The 21,697-nt window shown below is 37.7% G+C and overlaps 1 protein-coding gene across 1 annotated transcript; it reads right to left on the bottom strand.

Moving 5' to 3' along the window:
* Positions 1-796: 796 nt before the first annotated feature.
* On the bottom strand, positions 797-21,225 carry LOC110808185 (RNA-binding (RRM/RBD/RNP motifs) family protein). Its single transcript, XM_022033580.2, has 18 exons — positions 21,046-21,225; positions 20,623-20,683; positions 19,825-19,861; positions 18,904-19,034; positions 18,708-18,779; positions 18,524-18,626; positions 17,117-17,250; positions 16,844-16,983; positions 16,635-16,685; positions 16,476-16,558; positions 16,294-16,348; positions 16,081-16,192; positions 14,773-15,307; positions 14,473-14,686; positions 14,323-14,393; positions 2,249-2,417; positions 2,012-2,141; positions 797-1,639 (listed from the first exon to the last, which is right to left on the bottom strand). Exons 1-18 carry the CDS (start codon positions 21,142-21,144, stop codon positions 912-914), a joined length of 2,925 nt encoding a protein of 974 aa, XP_021889272.2. The 5' UTR covers positions 21,145-21,225; the 3' UTR covers positions 797-911.
* Positions 21,226-21,697: the final 472 nt, after the last annotated feature.

The raw sequence follows: 21,697 nt of genomic DNA, 5'->3' as shown, positions 1-21,697 counted from the left end.
ATGATCAATTCTACATAATTAATGAAATTAAAAATTATAATTTAAAATATATATATATATATATATTAAACTATTTTATTAGTCACAAATAAATAAAAAGATTACTTTTAAAAGTAAATAAAGGTCAGATTTTGTATTTTAAGTGAGTATTTCATACTTATTTTTAATATTTTTTATAAAATTATTAGTTTATTGCAAAATATACGGATACATTTATAAATTACTAAACACATGGGTATTAATAGTTCAAAAGAAATTAATTTAAAAGTCAAAAATATATAAGATAATAATTTAAAAGATTAACAAATTTTATACAAGATATTTTTTAAAAGAAAACCAGAAATACGAAATGGTCAAACAAAATTATTTTAAAATTTAAAGTACACTCTAATCATAGTTAAATATAATAATAGTTCATTAATTATTTAGTATTTTCAGAAGATGGTACAAACAATCAAATGACGGACTGCCTCAAACTTTGTTCAATAAAATAAACACATTGTTAGTTTATTTTTGTGAGGGTTAAGATTAGTAGATTAATATAATCAACCTTCTGCTTCCATTGTCAGATTGACTTTTTCATATGTTAAATTACATTAGAAATAATGGGTTTGTTATGAGTTACATGGAGCTTTCTAACTGAAAGTCAACTAACTAACCACATAAAACTAAATGGTTTTTTTTATTTTTTTAACTGAAAGTCAACTAACCTAAAACAAAGAAAGTGGTGAAAAGAAGAAAAGATGATAACTATTTTCCTCCTAATGTTCAAAATTGAAAGACGAAAGTTATCGCATCAAGTTGAATGTTTTGCTGTAAATTAATAAAATCATCGAAAAAAATTTCCTGCTTCTCGTCTTGTTACAGGAGGGTGCCGTTAAAAATTTGATAAAACCAGATTAATACAAGATTTACGATTGGTACCATTTTCTAAGCTGACCAGAGCCTTGCCTTTCGCCATTAGATTTGCTCAAATTTTGCTGCGAGAATTTGGTTTTGTATTGCTCGATCAGCATATCAAGCTTATCCACAACATCTTGCCCTACTGGGTCTTTATTCTTTTTGGGCCTTTTTCTTCTTTCCCAGCTTCCCGTTCCTTTCTGTTCATCTGCCTTCTCTTGCTGTTTTCGCTTTCTTGGTTGCAACTTTACATCCGTCGGAAATTTTGGCTGCAATTTGCGGGCATCATTTGTTGTTTCATGTTTGACCCAAACTTCACCATCCAGTTTCCTTCCATCTGGAGGGTTCTTTAACCTCTGTTTTGATCCTATTACTTTGTTCTTCCACATCCCTAAGTTACTCTTTGGAGAACTATCTTTCATCTTCTCAGTTTCCAGTTTCTGCTTCTGCTTTTTCGTAGATTTCGGTTCTTCTACTGCACCCTTATCAGAAACTCCAGGTTTTTTTCCTTTCTCTTCAGACCATTTTGCTGCTCCTTTGTCTTCTCTGGATTTTTGTTTTCTAGACTTCTTGTTTGGGGGGGCATCCTCCATAAATGATTCATCATTTTGCTCCACATCCTTTAAATCAACATGTCTATCTTGCTGCTGAACTTGTAGCTTAGCTTTCCGTATCTTCAATTTCCGAACATCATCAAGAGCAAACTCCACAATAGGACGATGTAGAGGTCCAAAAGTTTCTACAAGTATTCAAAAGTTGCTATGACATCAGAACAAAAAAGTGATTACTTAATGTATTTACACAGACATTCCTTTATGAATTATGAAAGCAATGCAAATATAGTATATGAACAATAGCTTTATTAGGGCGGCCATGCAAGCCGGGCAGTCTAGTTTTCCTGTTTCTCTTGTTTTTCTTCCAACAGATACGTAATTATGCATACATATATATGTGTATGGCATGTATGAAATTCTTTTGGGTGACCTAAGATTGTTGCCATGGCCACATTCACTAAGCCAAAGATACTACAACTTTGTGATAGAAGTCACTGTAATTTGCATAGCTGAGCTCAACAAAATTACTGTTAACTAGACATTTAGCTGCAAGTTACCAGGATTATTATTAAGAACCCTCAGGGCAACAAGTGCATGCTGATGCTCCGTGAACTCAACAAAGGCAACTCCGCGTGAGTGGTTCTTGGTGTCTATCTTTCCCTTCTTGAGACTTTTCAAGAACTTTATCTGCATGATCAACATCACAATAAGGAATACTCCACAAAATACAAGAAATTACATATAGACAATATATATACACCATCACAATAATGAACCAAAAGAAGAAAAACAACCTGTTGAACAACAGGTTTCTGCTTGGTCGCTCGCGAAGTAACAGCATCTATGCAGAGCTTTTTCAACTCCTTTTCAGTCATTGATTTTGGCAAATTGTATATAACAAGTCTAGTCCGCGAAACATGGAAATTTGGAGATTTTAGCTTGTTCATCTTCTTTTCCTGTAATCTGTAGCAGAATGTGTTAGAACAGGGACAAGTGCAAACCACCATCTCAAGTCTAAACCAGAGCTCCTGTATAAGGTTCTTATTACTTTTTTTTCCAAATGAAGCTCAAGAGGTATTTAGCCTATATTTTACACTTGTTATCTAAAAAAATGAGTTATTTAGCTTATATTTTGGAGGTAGCAAACCTTGTACAAATTTATCAGCCATATTCAGCACAAACAAGGAACAGCCACCTCATAATCATGAAGAACTTAATATTTAGCTGCCACAGGTATTTCTGGCAGAATGCGAACAAGCCGGCAAGGTATATAATGCCAAAGGTGCATGAAAGTGTCCTTGAAAAATAAATATCGAACACAAGAACAAAAATAGAAAGATACAGAAGAGAAAAGATTTCAAACTCAAAGGAGATGATGAAAGACAAAGTTCAATAGGAAGAAAGAGTAAATGAAAATTAATATCTAAGTAAAGCAAAATGAATATCAGACAAACAAATAAATAGACAAGACACAGAAGATAAAAGAATTTCAAGTAGATGGAAGATAGAGGTCGCTAGGAAGAAAGAGGAAAGCAAAAATTATATCTGAATTACTGTAAATTCTGCATAGTTGGCAAATTGGAGACAAATAGGAAAGCCAATAAAAATAATAAAGCAAACTTTGCAGCTTGTATCGCACTCAATCTAAGCGCCCATTACAAGGCACCAAATATGCTAGCAACAAACAGCCAACGCTCCATTCTCAAGTTAGCATGAAGATGGCCGGAACTGACAACAAGGTCAACACAAGAGAAGAAAGGATTTAACCCATCACCGCAATGCAATTCTCATTAATATTATTCATTTACTACGAAATTTACAATTCATTTCTCTTTATAATAATTGTAGAAATATTAGGAATAAATTATATTTACTGTAACTGCTTTCTGTTTTCTTATTTTTGTTAGACAAGCAAACACCGTAATAAAATGCTAGCTATCATTTGTTAGGGAAAGTTGTTTTTTCTGCATATATTTTCCCTTCTGTTTTGTCTATAAAATGAGGCACTAATCATTGATGTAATAAGAAGAAAAAAAGAGGTTTTCCTAGTCTCAAAATCTCCATAGTATCAGAACATACCTAATACAAATTCTTCAGCATCCCTCTTGCATTCAATAGGCAATGGATGAATAGACTTCTTATCTGCCCAAAGTCCTTTCGGGCTCCTATCTTCTGGTGCCTGACAGTCATGCTCTCACTGATCAGGCTCCTTCTTTCGTTATTGGTCATCGACTAAATGGCAGTAACTATCTACAATGGTCGTCCTCGGTATTAATGTTCATCCGAGGGAAAGGTCGAAACGAATACCTCACTGGAGAGCTCTCACCACTTCCCGCGAATGATCCAAATGCTCGGGTATAGAAAGTAGAGAACAATCTTCTTGTTATGTCTTGGTTGGTGAACTCAATTACCACTGATATTGGAGAAAATTTTCTCCTTTATGAGACTGCGCACGATATCTGGATCGCAACCAGTGAGTTCTATTCTACTCGTGACAATACTTCCGCATCTTCGAAGTCAAAGCAAGTCTTCACGACCTGCGCCAATAAGAAAATATGGTAACTCAATATTACAATTTTCTTACCCGAAAATGGCAACAGCTGGACGCTTTTGAGGAACATGCTTGGAGTTATCCCGAGGATGCCAGGAGACTCCTAAGCATCATGGAACAGAAACGAATATTCAAATTCCTCTTCGGACTAAACAAATACCTCGACGAGGTAAGAGGACGCATCCTTAGAACCAAACCTCTCCTGAACATCAGAGAGGTGTTCTTTGAGGTGCAACGCAAAGAAAGCAGGAAGAAGGTGATGATGGGTGAATTGCAACTCAGCCCTAACCTTGCTGAAAGCAGTTCTCTCTCACCCGAGACTGGTGTAGCTCTCACAAGTCAGGTGACTGAGCAGAAGGGACGGCCATGGTGCGAATACTGTAAAAGACCTGGACACGTTCGTGGAAGATGCTGGAAGGTTCACGAGAAGCTAGCTGAAAAGAAGACACCAAAGCAAGAGACTCATCAGGGCAATTTTGTCTCAATTGAGGAGAAATCAGCTGCAGTCGTTCCTACCAAAAGTCCTCTATTTAGTCATGAACATATCAGCCTTATCCAGAAAATGTTTTCTCCCAATATGGTTCTCGGTAATGCTTTCACAGTTCACAAAGGTAATTTTTCTGGTCTCTCAACTTATTCTTCAAAAAGGAGAATGTGGATTATTGACTTGGGTGCTTCCGACCATATGACCGGGAATATCTCACTATTTAAGGAATACAGTAAGTGCAAGATAAATTCTCAGTTAAAATTGTTGATGGCTCCAGTTCCCAAGTCGAAGAAACAGGAATAATTGCACTGTCACCCAAGTTAATTTTGTATTCTGTGCTATATTCTAAATTTGGATTGCAATCTCCTGTCAATAAGCAAACTATCACAAGACTTGAATTGTGTAGCTGCATTTAACTCTAAACTTTGTGAATTTCAGTACTTGGATTCGGAAAAGACGATTGGCAATGCTAGTATGGATTCGGGTCTTTATCTACTGCAAACTAACAACTCTTCTCTTAGTAGACAAACTCATCATGCAGTATGTACTAATTCTGAATCTGTAAACAATTTAAATAGGGAATGCCCTATCATGTTATAGCATTACCATTTAGGACATCCTAATTTCTTGTACTTGAAAAAGTTATTTCCTACTTTGTTTCGAAATAAAAATCCAATTTCCTTTCAATGCGAAGTATGTCAACTGTCCAAACATATTCGAAATTCATTTCTCAATTCAGTTTACAAACCCACAAAACCTTTTTCATTAATTTATAGTGATATATGGGGTCTCTCTTGGTTTACTAACATCATCGGGACAAAATAGTTTGTATCTTTTGTTGATGATCACACTAGAATCACTTGAATCTTTCTCATGAAAAAAAAATCTGAAGTTGGCTAAATTTTTCAAAAATTTCACTCTATGATCCAAAATCAATTTCACATTAAAATTCAAGTATTGAGATCAAACAATGGGTGTGAATACTTTGAAACCACTTTGAGCCAATATTTTTCTGACCACGGCATTATTCATCAAAATTCCAGTGTTAATATCCCACAACAAAATGGCATAACCAAACGAAAAAATAGACACATTCTTAAAGTAGTCTGATCAATCATGTTCATTACCCAGATTCCAAAATTTCTTTGGAGAGAGGCTATTCTCACTGCTGCATACTTGATAAACCGCATGTCCTCCCGAACTCTCACATTTCGAACGCCCTATGATACGCTCTTAAAGGTCTTTCCACAATCTCATATCCTACATACCTTTCCTTATAAAGTTTTCGGTTGTTCAGCTTATGTCCATGTTCATACTCACCTCAGGGGTAAACTTGACCCAATGGCCATTAAATGTGTTTTTGTTGAATATTCACAAAGTCAAAAAAGATACAAATGTTTTTGTCCCAGGACCCATCGTTTCTACAACACTATGGATGTTACTTTTTTTGAAAACCAGTCATTCTATCCCACTACTGATATTCAGGGAGACAGTATTAATCAGGAATATCAAGTATGGGATATAAGTACACCACCTCTCACCTCTCTTCCCCTCACTATTCCCGAGTCCTCATCAAATTTTCTTGAAACCAATATCAAAGAGTCTGAACCCGAACCTGCACCTACTACTATCAACAAAGAGTTACGTGTCTATACTAGGAGAAACAAAACTCCAGTTGATAAAGATTCTGAACCAACTACATATTGTCATGAGTCTATTCCAGTTCTAAGCAGTAAAGATACATCGGGTAATGAGTTTTCAGGCACAATTTCTGATACTGTTACCATTATTGACCATGATACTGAATTACCTATTGACTTGTAGAAAGGAACTCGATCTTGTACTAAACACCCTATGCAGGATTATGTTTCATTCAGCAACTTGAATAGCTCCACTAAACCTAAAACAATTCATGAAGCCCTTTGTAACACCCCGTTTTTTTTTTTTCTAACGGTATAAGATAAAGCACTCATACGACTCAACATACAAGTCCCATATCATTCCAACCATGCATAAGAGAAACTTGTCCACATTCATTGCTCCAAATCAATTGCACATACATATCCACCTCTACAACACATAGTAACACATTATTAAACATTTCTAGAAGTTCAATACCCATACCAAAACCCCCTTTCAAAACAACTTTAAATCACAAACAAAACTTGTGCCCTATGGCACTACCGACGGGGCTCCGTTACCAGCCGCTCGGATCCCGACTCCGTTCTTACTCCACCTGTGAATGATGAGAAGTGAGTTCACATAACTCAATACGATAAAAAAACCAAGTTGTAAGTGCAGTATGCAGTGACAAGAATTTCCAGAAATGTCTATATGCATTTATTCTACCCAACCCCAAAACAACTCATAACCCCCCCCCCTCCCTACACTAATCGTCAAGGTCCTATTCCAAGGAAACGGTACGGCAAAGCAACCACACCCACCCAACAACCATCCATTAACTCACGTCACCAACATCGGCGACTCATACTCTCTCCCTCATCTCCCGACATCATGAGGCCACACACACACACAAGCACCTTCATTCCACATCACCAATATCGGCGACTCATATCCACTCCTACACCTCTCGACCTAAATAGGCCACACACACACACAAACACCATCATCTCGCGTCACCAACATCGGCGACTCATACTCACTCCTCCAACTCTCGACCTAGAAAGGCCACACACACACACAAACACCATCATCTCGCGTCACCAACATCGGTGACTCATACTCACTCCTCCAACTCTCGACCTCGTGGGCCACGCACACACACAAGCGTTTCCACCTCCTGTCACCAACACCCGTGACTCATACACTCTCCTACGATTGTCTGCATACCCCTTCTGTCTACTCTGGGCAGCTTGTAGATTCTGTCGTATCATCCGCACCTTAACCGTAGTTGAGAGTCTGGCCACGGTGATCAGAGATAGAGAACTACGGGCAGCGACAGCCTCGGTCCCACAACCGGGGGTTCACCAGGGTGTGGTGGATACCAGCAATATTGAGAAATATCGAAGATTAAACCCTCCTGCTTTCAATGGGGATACTGATCCATTGGTGGCGGAAGACTGGATAAAGGAGACCGAAAAATTATTCGAAGTGATCACAGTGACCACGGAACAGAAGGTGCAATTGGCCACATTCATGTTTAGAGGGTCCGCCGAGCGTTGGTGGAAATTAAAAAGGAGCGCTCTAGTTCCCCCAGTCACTTGGGAAGTATTCCTGGAAGCCTTCAATGCAGAATATTTCCCGGATTTCTTGAGACAACGAAAGGAAACAGAGTTTACCGAACTGAGACAAAGAAGATTGTCAGTGGTGGAATATGCTGAGAGGTACATAGATTTGGGGCAGTTCACGCCCGAGGTGATGATGAATGAGACCAAGAAGGCCCGCAGGTTCGAAAAAGGATTACGGTCAGAACTGTATCGTCAAGTGGCTGTGTTTGCATTACCCTCATATCAGATGGTGTTAGAAAAGGCACAGTTAGTGGAAGCACTGTATAAAGAACAAGTTGAGAACAGTAAAGGGGAGTCCAGTTACAGACGTCTACCACCCCCCTCTGGCCAAACAGAGAAAAGGCAGAGGATGGCACCGGATTTTGCCCCAAGTCATCAGATATCCCGGAGTAAACCAAATTGCACCCAATGTGGTAGAAATCATGGGGATCGACCATGTATGAGCGGCGGTCGGGGCTGTTATCGGTGCGGAAACACTCAACATTTTGTGCGTGATTGCCCGTTGCCGAAGGAACCGGGTAAACCGTGGGTTCAAGGACGGGTGTTTGCCATCACAGCGCCAGAGGCGGCCGCCACTTCCGAAATAATACAAGGTATACTTTACATTTCAGATATTCCTGCTAAAGTACTAAATGACCCTGGTGCCACACATTCATTTGTATCGCCTATGTTTGCATCTAGGATAGGTATAGAACCTCGGGTGTTAGATCGAGTGTTAGTCATTTCTACGCCAACTAATGGCCCTTTATGTACGGATGTGATGTTTAATTCCTGTGGGATAGATGTAGAGGGGAGGAAGTTAAAAGTAGATCTGATTTTGTTAGACATTAAGGATTTTGATGTAATACTGGGAATGGATTGGCTTGCGGTCCAACATGCCCATGTAGACTGTTTCCATAAGAGGGTAGTGTTTAAGATGCCTAACGAAGAACCTTTTTCTGTATGGAAAGAAAAATCTCAATGAATGAATGAGTGTTATATTAAAATATGCTAGCGGGAATATGTATATGGATTACAATTTTGTCTACGTTTTGATAGGTAACGAGGATAAGAGACCTGCACTCCGAGAGATACCAGTGGTAAGAGATTTTCCAGACGTTTTCCCAGACGACCTTCCGGGATTACCACCCAATAGAGAGGTCGAATTCGCCATCGAACTCCAGCCCGGCACCCAACCAATCTCCAAAGTTCCATACAGGATGGCGAGATCAGAATTAATGGAGTTGAGTAGACAGTTACAAGAGTTATTGGATAAGAAATTTATAAGGCCGAGCGTATCACCGTGGGGAGCCCCAGTATTGTTTGTTAAGAAGAATGATGGATCTATGCGAATGTGTATTGATTATAGAGACCTGAATCAGGTGACAATAAAGAATAAGTATCCATTACCTAGGATCGACGATTTATTCGATCAATTGTAAGGGGCACAAGTGTTTTCAAAAATAGATCTGCGTTCGGGGTATCATCAACTACGGGTAAGAGCCGAAGACATTGCCAAGACAGCATTCCGCACCAGGTATGGCCACTATGAATTTTTAGTGATGCCTTTTGGACTAACGAATGCTCCTGCAGTGTTTATGGATTTGATGAATCGGGTGTTTCGACACCTGCTGGATCGCTACGTCATTGTCTTCATAGATGACATATTAATTTACTCAAGAGATTTGGGAGAACATACAGAACATCTGACTACGGTGCTGGGGATGCTTCGAAAAGCTAAACTGTATGCAAAACTTAGTAAGTGCGAGTTCTGGTTGGATCAAATTACCTTCTTGGGACATATTGTGTCGAAAGATGGGGTATCAGTAGACCCAATGAAAATAGAAGCAGTGGTAAAGTGGGAAAGACCAAAGACTGTCACAGAGATCAGGAGTTTTCTGGGTTTAGCAGGATATTACCGTCGGTTTGTGCGGGGGTTTTCTAGTATTGCAGCACCTCTTACCAAGCTGACAAAGAAGAATGTGAAGTTCGAATGGGATGAAAAGTGTGAGAGTAGCTTTCAGGAATTGAAACATAGACTAACTACTACGCCAATATTGGTCATCCCATCGGGAGAGAGTAATTTTGCAGTATATAGCGATGCCTCTCATGTTGGGTTAGGCTGTGTATTAATGCAACAAGGGAAGGTTATAGCATATGGATCGCGACAATTGAGGACACACGAAAAGAACTATCCGACACACGATTTGGAACTAGCTGCAGTGGTCTATGCGTTAAAACTGTGGCGACATTACTTATACGGGGAAACATTTGAAATTTACACAGATCACAAAAGTTTACAGTACTTGTTCACACAACGGGAATTGAATATGCGACAGAGGAGATGGATGGATCTGTTGAAGGATTTTGACTGCAGAATTAAGTACCACCCGGGAAGGGAAAACGTCGTGGCAGATGCACTCAGTTGTAAGAGTACTGGGGTATTATCTCATTTGATGGTGTCTGAGTGGTGTGTACGGGAAGCCATGCAACGATTAGATATTCAAGAGGGGGACAATGGCAGATATGTGGCTAGTTTGAGGGCACAACCTACGTTGGTTCAGAAAATAAGAGAGGGACAATTGGGGGACACTGAAATACAGAGGATCCGGGAGGGAGTGGAACAGGGTACAGTGGGAGATTTTGGGGTGGGGAACGATGGGATACTCAGATTTCAAACCAGAATGTGCGTTCCCAATGATCGTACACTCCAAGAAGAGATACTCAGTGAGGCTCATGACACCAAACTTGCTATACATCCGGGAAGTACTAAGATGTACAAAAATTTGCAGAAGAGCTTCTGGTGGAGGGGCATGAAGAGGGATGTGGCCGAGTATGTGTCAAAGTGACTGATATGCCAACAAGTCAAGGCGGAACACCAGCGGGCTAGGGGTTTGTTACAACCTCTACCTATACCCGAGTGGAAGTGGGAACATGTCTCTATGGATTTTGTGACCGGGTTGCCAGGTAACCGTAAGAAACATGATAGTATTTGGGTGGTGGTTGATCGTCTAATTAAATCTTCCCATTTCTTGGCAATGAAAGTGACCGATCCAGTGGAACGATTAGCGAGACTGTATATCAGAGAGGTAGTGAGATTACACGGCATTCCTGTGACAATTGTCTCCGACCGGGATTCCCGATTTACTTCCAAATTTTGGAGAGGGTTGCAACAGGCTTTAGGTACTAAATTGAGCTTTAGCACAGCTTTTCACCCACAAACGGACGGATAAACGGAGAGGACGATACAAGTGTTGGAGGATATGTTAAGAGCCTGTGTTATCGACACGGGAGGAGATTGGGAAGACATACTACCCTTAATAGAATTTACATACAATAATAGTTATCACACCAGCATCGGCATGACTCCTTATGAAGCTCTGTATGGTCGACCTTGTAGGTCGCCGGTGTGTTGGAGTGAGGTGGGGGAAAGACAGTTGTTGGGGCCGGAGATGGTAGAGGAAACCACGGCTAAGGTGCGGATGATACGACAGAATCTACAAGCTGCCCAGAGTAGACAGAAGGGGTACGCAGAAAATCGTAGGAGAGTGTATGAGTCACGGGTGTTGGTGACAGGAGGTGGAAACGCTTGTGTGTGTGCGTGGCCCACGAGGTCGAGAGTTGGAGGAGTGAGTATGAGTCACCGATGTTGGTGACGCGAGATGATGGTGTTTGTGTGTGTGTGTGGCCTTTCTAGGTCGAGAGTTGGAGGAGTGAGTATGAGTCGTCGATGTTGGTGACGCGAGATGATGGTGTTTGTGTGTGTGTGTGGCCTTTCTAGGTCGAGAGTTGGAGGAGTGAGTATGAGTCGCCGATGTTGGTGACGCGAGATGATGGTATTTGTGTGTGTGTGTGGCCTATTTAGGTCGAGAGGTGTAGGAGTGGATATGAGTCGCCGATATTGGTGATGTGGAATGAAGGTGCTTGTGTGTGTGTGTGGCCTCATGAGGTCGGAAGATGAGGGAGAGAGTATGAGTCGCCGATGTTGGTGACGTGAGTTAATGGATGGTTGTTGGGTGGGTGTGGTTGCTTTGCCGTACCGTTTCCTTGGAATAGGACCTTGACGATTAGAGTAGGGAGGGGGGGGGGGTTATGAGTTGTTTTGGGGTTGGGTAGAATAAATGCATATAGACATTTCTGGAAATTCTTGTCACTGCATACTGCACTTACAACTTGGTTTTTTTATCGTATTGAGTTATGTGAACTCACTTCTCATCATTCACAGGTGGAGTAAGAACGGAGTCGGGATCCGAGCGGCTGGTAACGGAGCCCCGTCGGTAGTGCCATAGGGCACAAGTTTTGTTTGTGATTTAAAGTTGTTTTGAAAGGGTGTTTTGGTATGGGTATTGAACTTCTAGAAATGTTTAATAATGTGTTACTATGTGTTGTAGAGGTGGATATGTATGTGCAATTGATTTGGAGCAATGAATGTGGACAAGTTTCTCTTACGCATGGTTGGAATGATATGGGACTTGTATGTTGAGTCGTATGAGTGCTTTATCTTATACCGTTAGAAAAAAAAAAAACGGGGTGTTACACCCTTGCACTACCAGAGTAGAGAGGTGTTATTCAAGAAGAGATCAGGGCTCTAGAAAAGAACAACACTTGGGAACTGACAGAACTTCCACCTGCAAAACATAAAGTGGGGTGCAAATAGGTATTCACTACAAAACACAATCCTGATTTAAGTATGAATCGGTACAAAGCTCGTCTAGTGGCTAAAGGCTTCATTCAGTCCTACGGGATAGACTATCAGGAGACATTCGCCCCAATGGTTAAACACAACACTATCCAGATATTACTCTCTCTTGCTTCTAATCTTGATTGGCCTCTCCGTCAACTTAATGTAAAGAATGCATTTCTCAATAGTGATTTAGAAGAATAGGTATATATAGAAGTCCCTTCGGGCCTTGAGACCACATATGAAACAATTTCCGAGAGTTTGGTTTAACAGATTCATCAAAGCAGTCAAACATATGTGCTATGAGCAGTGTCAGTTTGATCATACTTTGTTTGTCAAGAACAGTGCCTCTAGTAAGAAAGCGATCCTAATTGTTTATACTGATGATATTATTTTAACAAGTGATAATATAGAAGAAATTCATAAACTCAAAACTTTTCTTGCCACGGAATTTGAGATAAAAGATCTTGAAGCACTCAGATATTTTCTGGATATGAAATTTGCTCGTTCTAAAAATGGAATATATGTGTCACAACGGAAATATGTTCTTGACCTGCTGAAAGAAACAGGGAGGCTTGAGTGTAAACCAGCAGAAACACCTATGGAAACGACTACAAAAGTTGGATTTAAAACCAATGGCTAGCCAATTTATAAAGAAAGATATCAGAAACTTGTGGTCAAACTTATTTATCTCGTTCATACTAGACCTGACATCAGTTTTTCTGTAAGTACTGCAAGTCAATTCATGAACCAACCTATTCATGATCATATGAATATAGTATATCGAATCCTAAGATACCTTAAGAAGACTCCAAGACAAAGACTATTTTTTCAGAAAACAATGAACAGGAATATTGAAATCTACACAGATGCAGATTGAGCGGGTTTTGTAACTGACAGAAGATCTATATCTGGGTACTGTACTTATGTTTGGGGAAACTTAGTCACTTGGCGGAACAAGAAACAATCTGTTGTATCACAAAGTAGTGCAAAAACTGAACTTCGGTCACTTGCTCATGGAATATGTGAGGGAGTTTGGTTAAAAAGAATTCTAATGGAAATCAAATTCTCGGTTACTACTCCCATAAAAGTAAGATGCGACAATCAATCAACAATTAACATAACTAAAAATCCTGTACATCATGATCGAACTAAACACGTGGAGATAGATAGGCACTTCATCGAAGAGAAGATTGAAAATCAAACCATTACAATACTCCATGTTCCTACTAATCAGCAAACTGCAAATATTTTAACAAAGGCACTTCCCAAAGGATCCTTCAACGAATTGATATCCAATCTAGCCTTACTCAACATTTACGTAACTTATATTGAGGGGGAGTATAGAAATATTAGAAATAAATTATATTTACTGTAACTGCTTTCTATTTTCTTATTTTTGTTAGACAATCAGGCACCGTAACAGAATACTAGCTGTCATTTGCTAGGGAAAGTTGTTATTTCTGCAGATATTTTCCCTTCTGTTTTGCTTATAAAATGAGGCATTAATAATTGATGTAATAAGAAGAAAAAATGAGTTTTTCCTACTCTCAAAATCTTCAATAATTATACAAGCAAACCACCCCTTCCTTTCCAGTTCAAGAAATAGGAAAACTAAACAGCCACATTGAGCATATGGAAAACTAAGACTATTTCCTTCAACAAAAAATCAAGCTTCACTTTCAAAGAAAAAAAAAAACCTAACACCACTTCAAGGTTAACACTATCCTGCATTCTTTATACTATCACTTAAAATTAACAATGGCCCACCTTCAGAACTAGTAGAGGACTATGCAGCATAAGTGTACCTATGCCCTATGCATATGCCACAGAGGAGAATTGCTTCTCAACCAGCATCACCAACTTTCTTCGGAACATCACACACCACTGACTTAAATAATAGATAAACTAAGAGAACTCACATCTTACGTTTCTCCATATCCTCTGTAGAAACGCCTTGAGCAGCTGGAGTCCCCTCAAGAATAACACCTTCCTGCATTTCAAAATAGTCTTGAAACCATATTGCAAAACTGAATTTGGCAGGAAAATTTTAGGGAGCTAAGGAAATTAACCTTCGAAAGATAGAGATTGCGATGGTCATGCTCCTCAACCTTGGTCTTCTCCAATTCCTTATCATGAGCAGATTTCTTATCCAAAGCTTTCAAAACAGTAAGTTGCCTCCCTTTCAAAACTATTCCTGTGGCCAATGCAGTATTTGCAGCCGAGACAGCAGTGGCAGCTGCATCAATTGTCTTAAACTTGAGAAAACCAGTGCCTCTTGGTCGTCTGCCACAAGCAAAAAGGATATATTATTTATGAAACTTGACTAGAAGCATTTATAGAAGCATGTCAAATTAAATATAAATTCATACTTGGTGACAGCATGAAGAACTGGAACAAAGGATTGCACTTGTCCAAATCCAGAAAACCGCTCTTTCACTTCTTCATTGGTAATATCAAATGGAAGATTGCTTATGAAAATTGTTCTCTGCAACTCATCATCGCCTTCTGTCTCTTTGAGATTTGCCTGATTTGTTTTTTTGGTGTTTCCAGCTTTAGTTGCATCCAAATCCTTATTCAACTCAGGCGATACCTTATCTTGCATGTTACTGGTTTCATCTTTATTTGACTCCTTGATCTTCTCAGAAGGAATTGAGTCTTCATTGCAGGAAGGGGCAGAACCCTTAGAAGAGGATGCCATCAAATTCTTAAGAACTTTTCTCGCAATGTTTGCTTCCTCTTCAAAATCAACTTCAGCAGCAACGCCATCTTTACCTAATGTGTCCAAGTCATCTAGAGCACCATCTTCCCCATGTGGTTGTTCAGAATTTGCATGGACATTCCCCATATCACCCTCCAAATCAACACTGCTACTATCACTTTCACTGTCGCTTTCATTCTGCTGTCCTGTAAAACCACTGTTTATATTAGCTACAAATTGAAAAATAAAAATGATGCAAACAAACAAAGAGACAAGGGCTAAAAAGATTCACAGGCCAAAAATGAGCACACTGACAAAGACAGAAAGGGATAAAACTATTATGGATGAGAATAAAAACCAAATCAATCTTTCAACTTGAAACATCAAATTACTGTGTATATCCAATTATGCTAATGTATAAAATCAGATTAATGCACACTCACAGACACATGCATCTATATATATGAAAGGAAATAAAATCAAATTTTAGACCCTTCTTTCTCAGGCAAATAGAGGATACAATTCAACCACAGGATATTTCTTTCTATGTTAGATTTGCATCACCATAAATAGTTACATGAATTATGAAACTGGCAACACAGAAGCAGAGACTAATACCTTCACAAACTTATGCTAAGTAGAACAGAAGTAAATTCTCCTCATCAAAATTCTTTTACTGCACAAAACTAGTCAGTACAGCAGGATTTTTTGACATGTGTTTCTCACCAATGCTCTTACAGTTTCAATTCCCAATTGCGTACTACTGAAGCTCCAGCTAGTGGGATACCCACATAATCATATCTTACCATTATGAATTTCTAATTATAAACATAACATGATATTCCGTTTCTCTGTCAGCAATTTATCGAAAAGTTGATGAAAACTTCATTCAGCTTCATTCAATATGACAGATTTGGGTGTAACCTAAGAGCTAATGAGAATCCTTGAGAGGAGAAGTTCAGTAAAGGGTTTAAATTACCATCTGCTGAAACAACAGCACCAGAGCCAACACCATATAGTTTCTTAGGAACAGCCCAATCAACAGCTATGGGCCTTTTCCCAAACATTTGGCCATTGAACTTTTGAATTGCCTGAAATTTTAAAACAAGGAAAAGAACAAATAAAAAAACTGGCCTACAAAATGTTAAATTTCATTAACCAAGTAAAAAGCATGTCTTCTAGAAGGGCATACACTTTCTGCATCCTGCTTACACGTGAATTTGATAAATGCAAAACCCTTAGATAATCTGGACAAATGAAAAGTGAAGTTAGAAAGAGAATAACATAGCGAAAGTCTACCTTATTTGCATAATCGATATATTAAGTGTTTAATTATGTGACAAATAAGGACAATCCTGGATAATGAGAATTTACCCAGTTTCAGAATTATGTGGAATAAAAACATCCCAGACAAATCCTGCTGATGAAAACATCTCTTTTATCTCACTTGCTTTAGCCTGCATAAGTAGACTAGTTTAGAGAACAAACCCCACAGAATATGAAAACTGAACAAAATCTTTGGCAGTGAACAACCTTGAAAGGAAGATTTCTAATGATAAGTTTCCACTTCTGAGTCTTGGAGCCCTGGATAACAAATACAATAGCTTAAAAAAGTGTCCATGAAGGAGACCAATTATCTTTACTGAGTAGTATATTAATATAAACCAAACGTTATAAATATAACTGCCAGCTGATTTCCAATGAACAAAAACAATATAACAGTGAAAACTTCACTATTTTACCTCTCCACCCAGCTGGCGTGCCCAAACAATAGTTCCCTTTATCTCCTTTTGATGTAACGTTGCAACAGCAGCACGTGCTGCTTTAACACTTGTAAACAGCACAGCTGATGCATCTAGTTTGCATCCATCTTGTGCAAGCCCTGAAAAATATCATGCTTTTATTTAATATTCAAATTGCACAACCATTTGCCACATGTTTCAAAAAAAACTACCAATACCCCTCCCCCTCTTCCCCCTAACCACCCATTTTTTACTAGTTAAAAATTTCCTTACCATGTTGCTTGAGCTCTTCTTTTGGAAGAGGATATGTAACAGAACATACAGTACCAACTTCCCCAGCACAATGATGAACATCTTCTGCAACATCAGCATTAAGAAGTCCACCAAATACTACAGTCCTAGCAACCCTTCATTGCATTAAAATGTAAAAGAAAAATAATGTTAGTCTTTCAACAAATGGAACAATGTAAACACAATGCAAGAATAGAAATTGTACTAGAAAACCATGCTTCTAGCACCTATAAAGACTATATGTGATTATCAACCAAAATTTGCATAAGGGGTGGAATGCTAATACTTCCAACTGTATATGCAGTATCTGCACACAGTTGCGCAAATAACAAATTCCATGGTTGCAAATCCTACTTCATGTTTGGCAAACGATCTGGTTGTATTGCCTATTTTAATATGCCCCAACTACATCGACATCATTATGTCATGAAACAAGTGAACTGAAGGTAATCAAATTAACCAAATGTTCAAACAAACTTAACCAACTAAAATCTAACCATGTGTCGCACCAATAACTGCTACGACCATTAATTTGAAAATAGACAAAGCTTATTCCAGCCATCATCGAGGAAAATAAAATTGGATTTAGAAAATGTTTTGGATTGCTTATTTGCTAATTATAAGTAGTTTAAATACTTTGTTCTGATCTAGTCACTTGGTAACATTGCAGAAAAGGTGCTAAATTTTTATTATATGCCAATAAGCAGCTTTAAGCAATAAAAATATTAGCACTGATCCCCTAACTTTTTCAAACTTTTTTTGCATGTTTGACTAAATGCTTAGTTCTTAACATGCTTAATTACTTATTTACCCTTAAATATTTATCTTTTATTAAAACCATACAAGAAATACTTGTTTTACAATAAGTAATTTTATCCAACCACGTAAATGCTTATTTTTCTAAATTATAGGTGCTTTTAGTTACTCAGGAATATATTTGTTTCAGCAATATGAAACATCTTATTAATCCTAAAAATGTAACTCTTACAAATTAGTTCAAATTTTTCTTTTTATGGCTATAATAGACAACCAAAGTAACATAAATATTTCAAGTCAAAATAATGAATTAGTACCTAATTCAGTCCCTATAATATTTGATTGAAACATATTTGTTAAATATGGGACCTGATTATAATAAGAAAAAAAAAAGTTCACACTATTTTATAACAGGAGCGACAGGTTCTGGGTTAAATTGTTAGCTAAACCATTTCAATATTTCCTTCCTTGGGATAATGAAATTAGTTGTAATATGCTCATGCTCATGTTTAATTGGAAAAGAAACTCAACAATTACAACGCAGCAGAAAGAAAATAACACATAGAGCATAACAATTTTACTCATTTAAACGTTCAAAAGAAATATCCGCGAGCTCATCAAGAAATTCAGTACCTCTGCTTTCCAGAGCAAGTCTCTTTATCAGCTAGATCAATGCAAACTTTTGCCGGCTTTCTGCGTTCAACAGGTTTGGCAGAATTTTTGTTTGGACTACCAACTGAAGATAAGAAAGAATGAATAAGAAATGCGAAAAAAGACCCCTGCTAATTTTATTAAGATCTGATATCCAGTTCTGTACCTTGTTCTCCTGAACCAGAGACAAATCCATCCTTCTGGTTTGTTGTCTTTGGTCTATCATCTGAATTGATGCCTAGATCCAAAGAAATATTTTGCAAATAAGGAATTTGCTCATAGATGGATGTTGTAAAAAGATTAAATAGCTAGTTCCCAAACTTGCCGTGCAAAAATGTTGGAAAACTAAAATGGATATCAACCTTGACTTGCTTTGGACCGGCGTTGCTCCAGTGGAGCACGATGCATGGCATGTTTAACTCCAATTTTACGACCTCCCACAGATGAACCATTCTTCAGCTCAATAGCACGGTTGGCATCATCCGTAACAGCACTGTAAATGGATGTAGAATACATTATTAAGAGATAAAATAGAAGTATAGATTACCTTGCACATTGCCACCTGATGAAAAACTAGGTAATCATAAACAGCTTACTGACTGGCTATCCCTAATTACGTGGAACCAAACCTTCTGATTGAAAGCAACCACCCTTAAGACTTGTGGCTAACTAAAGTACCATTAAATTATTGTCTGAAACTATCTGTTCCAGTTTTTTACTTTTTCTATATTTCCATAAGAATGAATAACATAGACCTACCATGAAGAACATGACTGAGACCATTAGGTTAATCAAGATAACGATCACCCTTATTTTAAATAGCATGAAAACCACATATGTTTCAGGACGCCTACATCCAGATATAGAAGCTTTAGTTCCAGAAACAGTAAAAATTATGGACAAGATTGTTTTCCAAAAAGATTTAAGGAAACACAAAAACTACTGGACTAAGATGTGGATATTTTTTTTGTTCTTTCGTGAAAATTTGGATGTTTATATAACTCATTAACAGAAGCAATATAACATCAACACTCAATACTTTCAATCAGGTAAAGAATTATCAAAACCTAAAATAAATTGCATACGCATGGCATGCAAAATATCTACATGTGGGTATATGCAGGTCATGTGTGAACTTTGTATATATGTAGTAACAAAATATAAATTATAAAAAAAATCCTGTAAATTACTACGTTGACCATTAAAGATTTAGAATAAACATTTAGACAATGAAGACTCCTTTGGGGAAAAAATCAAACTTAATAAGGGCACATCTAACTTACAACTGAACAAAAGCAATGCCACGGTGTTCTGTTGATCCTGCAAAAAGCAAAAGAGGGAAAAAAAAAACAAAAAGATTAGCTTCTCATGAAAAAATGACTAAAAAGTACTGCTAACCTGTGAAAAATGAAATTTTAGGTTAAAATAAAACAGTTACCTATAGTAACTAAGCTCATCAACCAAATGCAAAGCAACTTAATTTAAAAGATGATTAGATGGACATGATTAAAACAACAAACATTAAATAATGGAATATATAGGCTTCTTTATGGCATCTAGAGTGTAAATATTTCTTTAGCCAAATCAACAATCAGTTAAGAAGAAAGGAGCGAGAGCCTATTGAGTGAGAAATCTAATAATTAACTGGGAAAAAAAACATTCCTATATTCAAACTTTTTCTCAACCTAGTTGATCCACTTACAGAAGTCCTCTTCAATTCAAAAACACCAATGAATAGCTAGACAGATGTTATAAGTATATAAAAAACACAATCCAAGCATCCAATAAAACGAACGTGCAAGACAAACAAACTGTTAAATTACTTTTCGCACAGTTTTCTAAAGAGTGTCAGCGGTAGACATAACTGAAAACCGATCCATAACAACTGACATTAAGGACACTAAAATTTGCATTTGCTCAGAAATAATACCATGTTATCCATTAAAAAACTACTTCAGTTGAAACATTCTGTGCTTATTTCCAAAAAGAAAGCCATGGAAGCTTTAGACAGCAATTATAAGAGCATTGGCACCCTCAATTCAGGTAAACGAACAGACCTAACAAAAATGAAATTTACTTGCCTTTTTGCGTAACCATAAAACAACGCCTGATTGGACCTACATCACTGAATGTTTCTTCGAGCTGATGCATAAGTAAAAAACGGAGAGAAAAATGCACGTTACTCCATCTCGCAGCAAAATATAAACAAACAGACCCAGAACTGAAGACTCTATTAAGTTTTTTAACATAAAAAGAACTAGCACTGAGACCTCTCCGTAATTCACAACCAAAACTGAATACGAGCATCAATTAAGCTCGATGTCAGAAGCTTATTCAACTAAGCTGGAATCGACAATTACAATTCAAAAAAATAATAAAGCACGATATCTCATAACCTCTTATTCCTTTTCCTTTAAATTTTACTTCTTCTTTCTTCACCTACCCCCTACTCCAGTTTTCCCAATAACCAAACACATGGAAGAGAAAAAGCGGGAGGAAAGTACCTGAGAGTTGGTGAAAGAATACGGGAGGTTACTGACGAACACAGTTGACGAAGAGTGCTCGGACTTCTCGCCTCCCTCAGCTCTCTTCTTCTTCCCCATCGTTGCTGCCGCGTTCGGATACCGAGAAGAAAGAAACCCAAAAACTTGTGCCGCCGAGAAGGGAATGCGCTTGAATTTGGGGTTTTAAATCCCGGGCTTTAAAGGCAGAGACTGATAGTTAAACGACGACGTTCTGTTTTGAGACGGGTCGCGGGCCTAGAAAGGCAGCAAAGCAAATGCACCGCATGCAAGCCCATTATAATTTTCTTTTTAATAATACCACGAGTACAATTTATTACTATTATAATTATAATAGTATAAAAATATTTTATTAAAATAAATTTTTTGAAAATTTTTACTTGGTAATAGTTTTTTTGGGGAAAAAAATAATAAATTAATTTTTTTTGAATAAAAATAAGAGAACATATATATTTTAAGATATTGTAAATAGTTTAAAATATAAAAATGTTTTCACACCTAAAATTTTAAAATACATATGTGTATATATATAGTTAAGAAATTATAATTTAAAAATATTTGTGTATTTCATGAAAAATATATTAAAAAATAAAAATTTTTATTAGCTTTTTGATTGGGTTGGAGAGACATTTAT

This window comes from Carica papaya, chromosome 6 (assembly GCF_054855325.1).
Source record: "Carica papaya isolate Zhongbai chromosome 6, ASM5485532v1, whole genome shotgun sequence".
Taxonomy (NCBI): domain Eukaryota; kingdom Viridiplantae; phylum Streptophyta; class Magnoliopsida; order Brassicales; family Caricaceae; genus Carica; species Carica papaya.
This window is presented reverse-complemented; position numbering and strand designations above follow the sequence as displayed.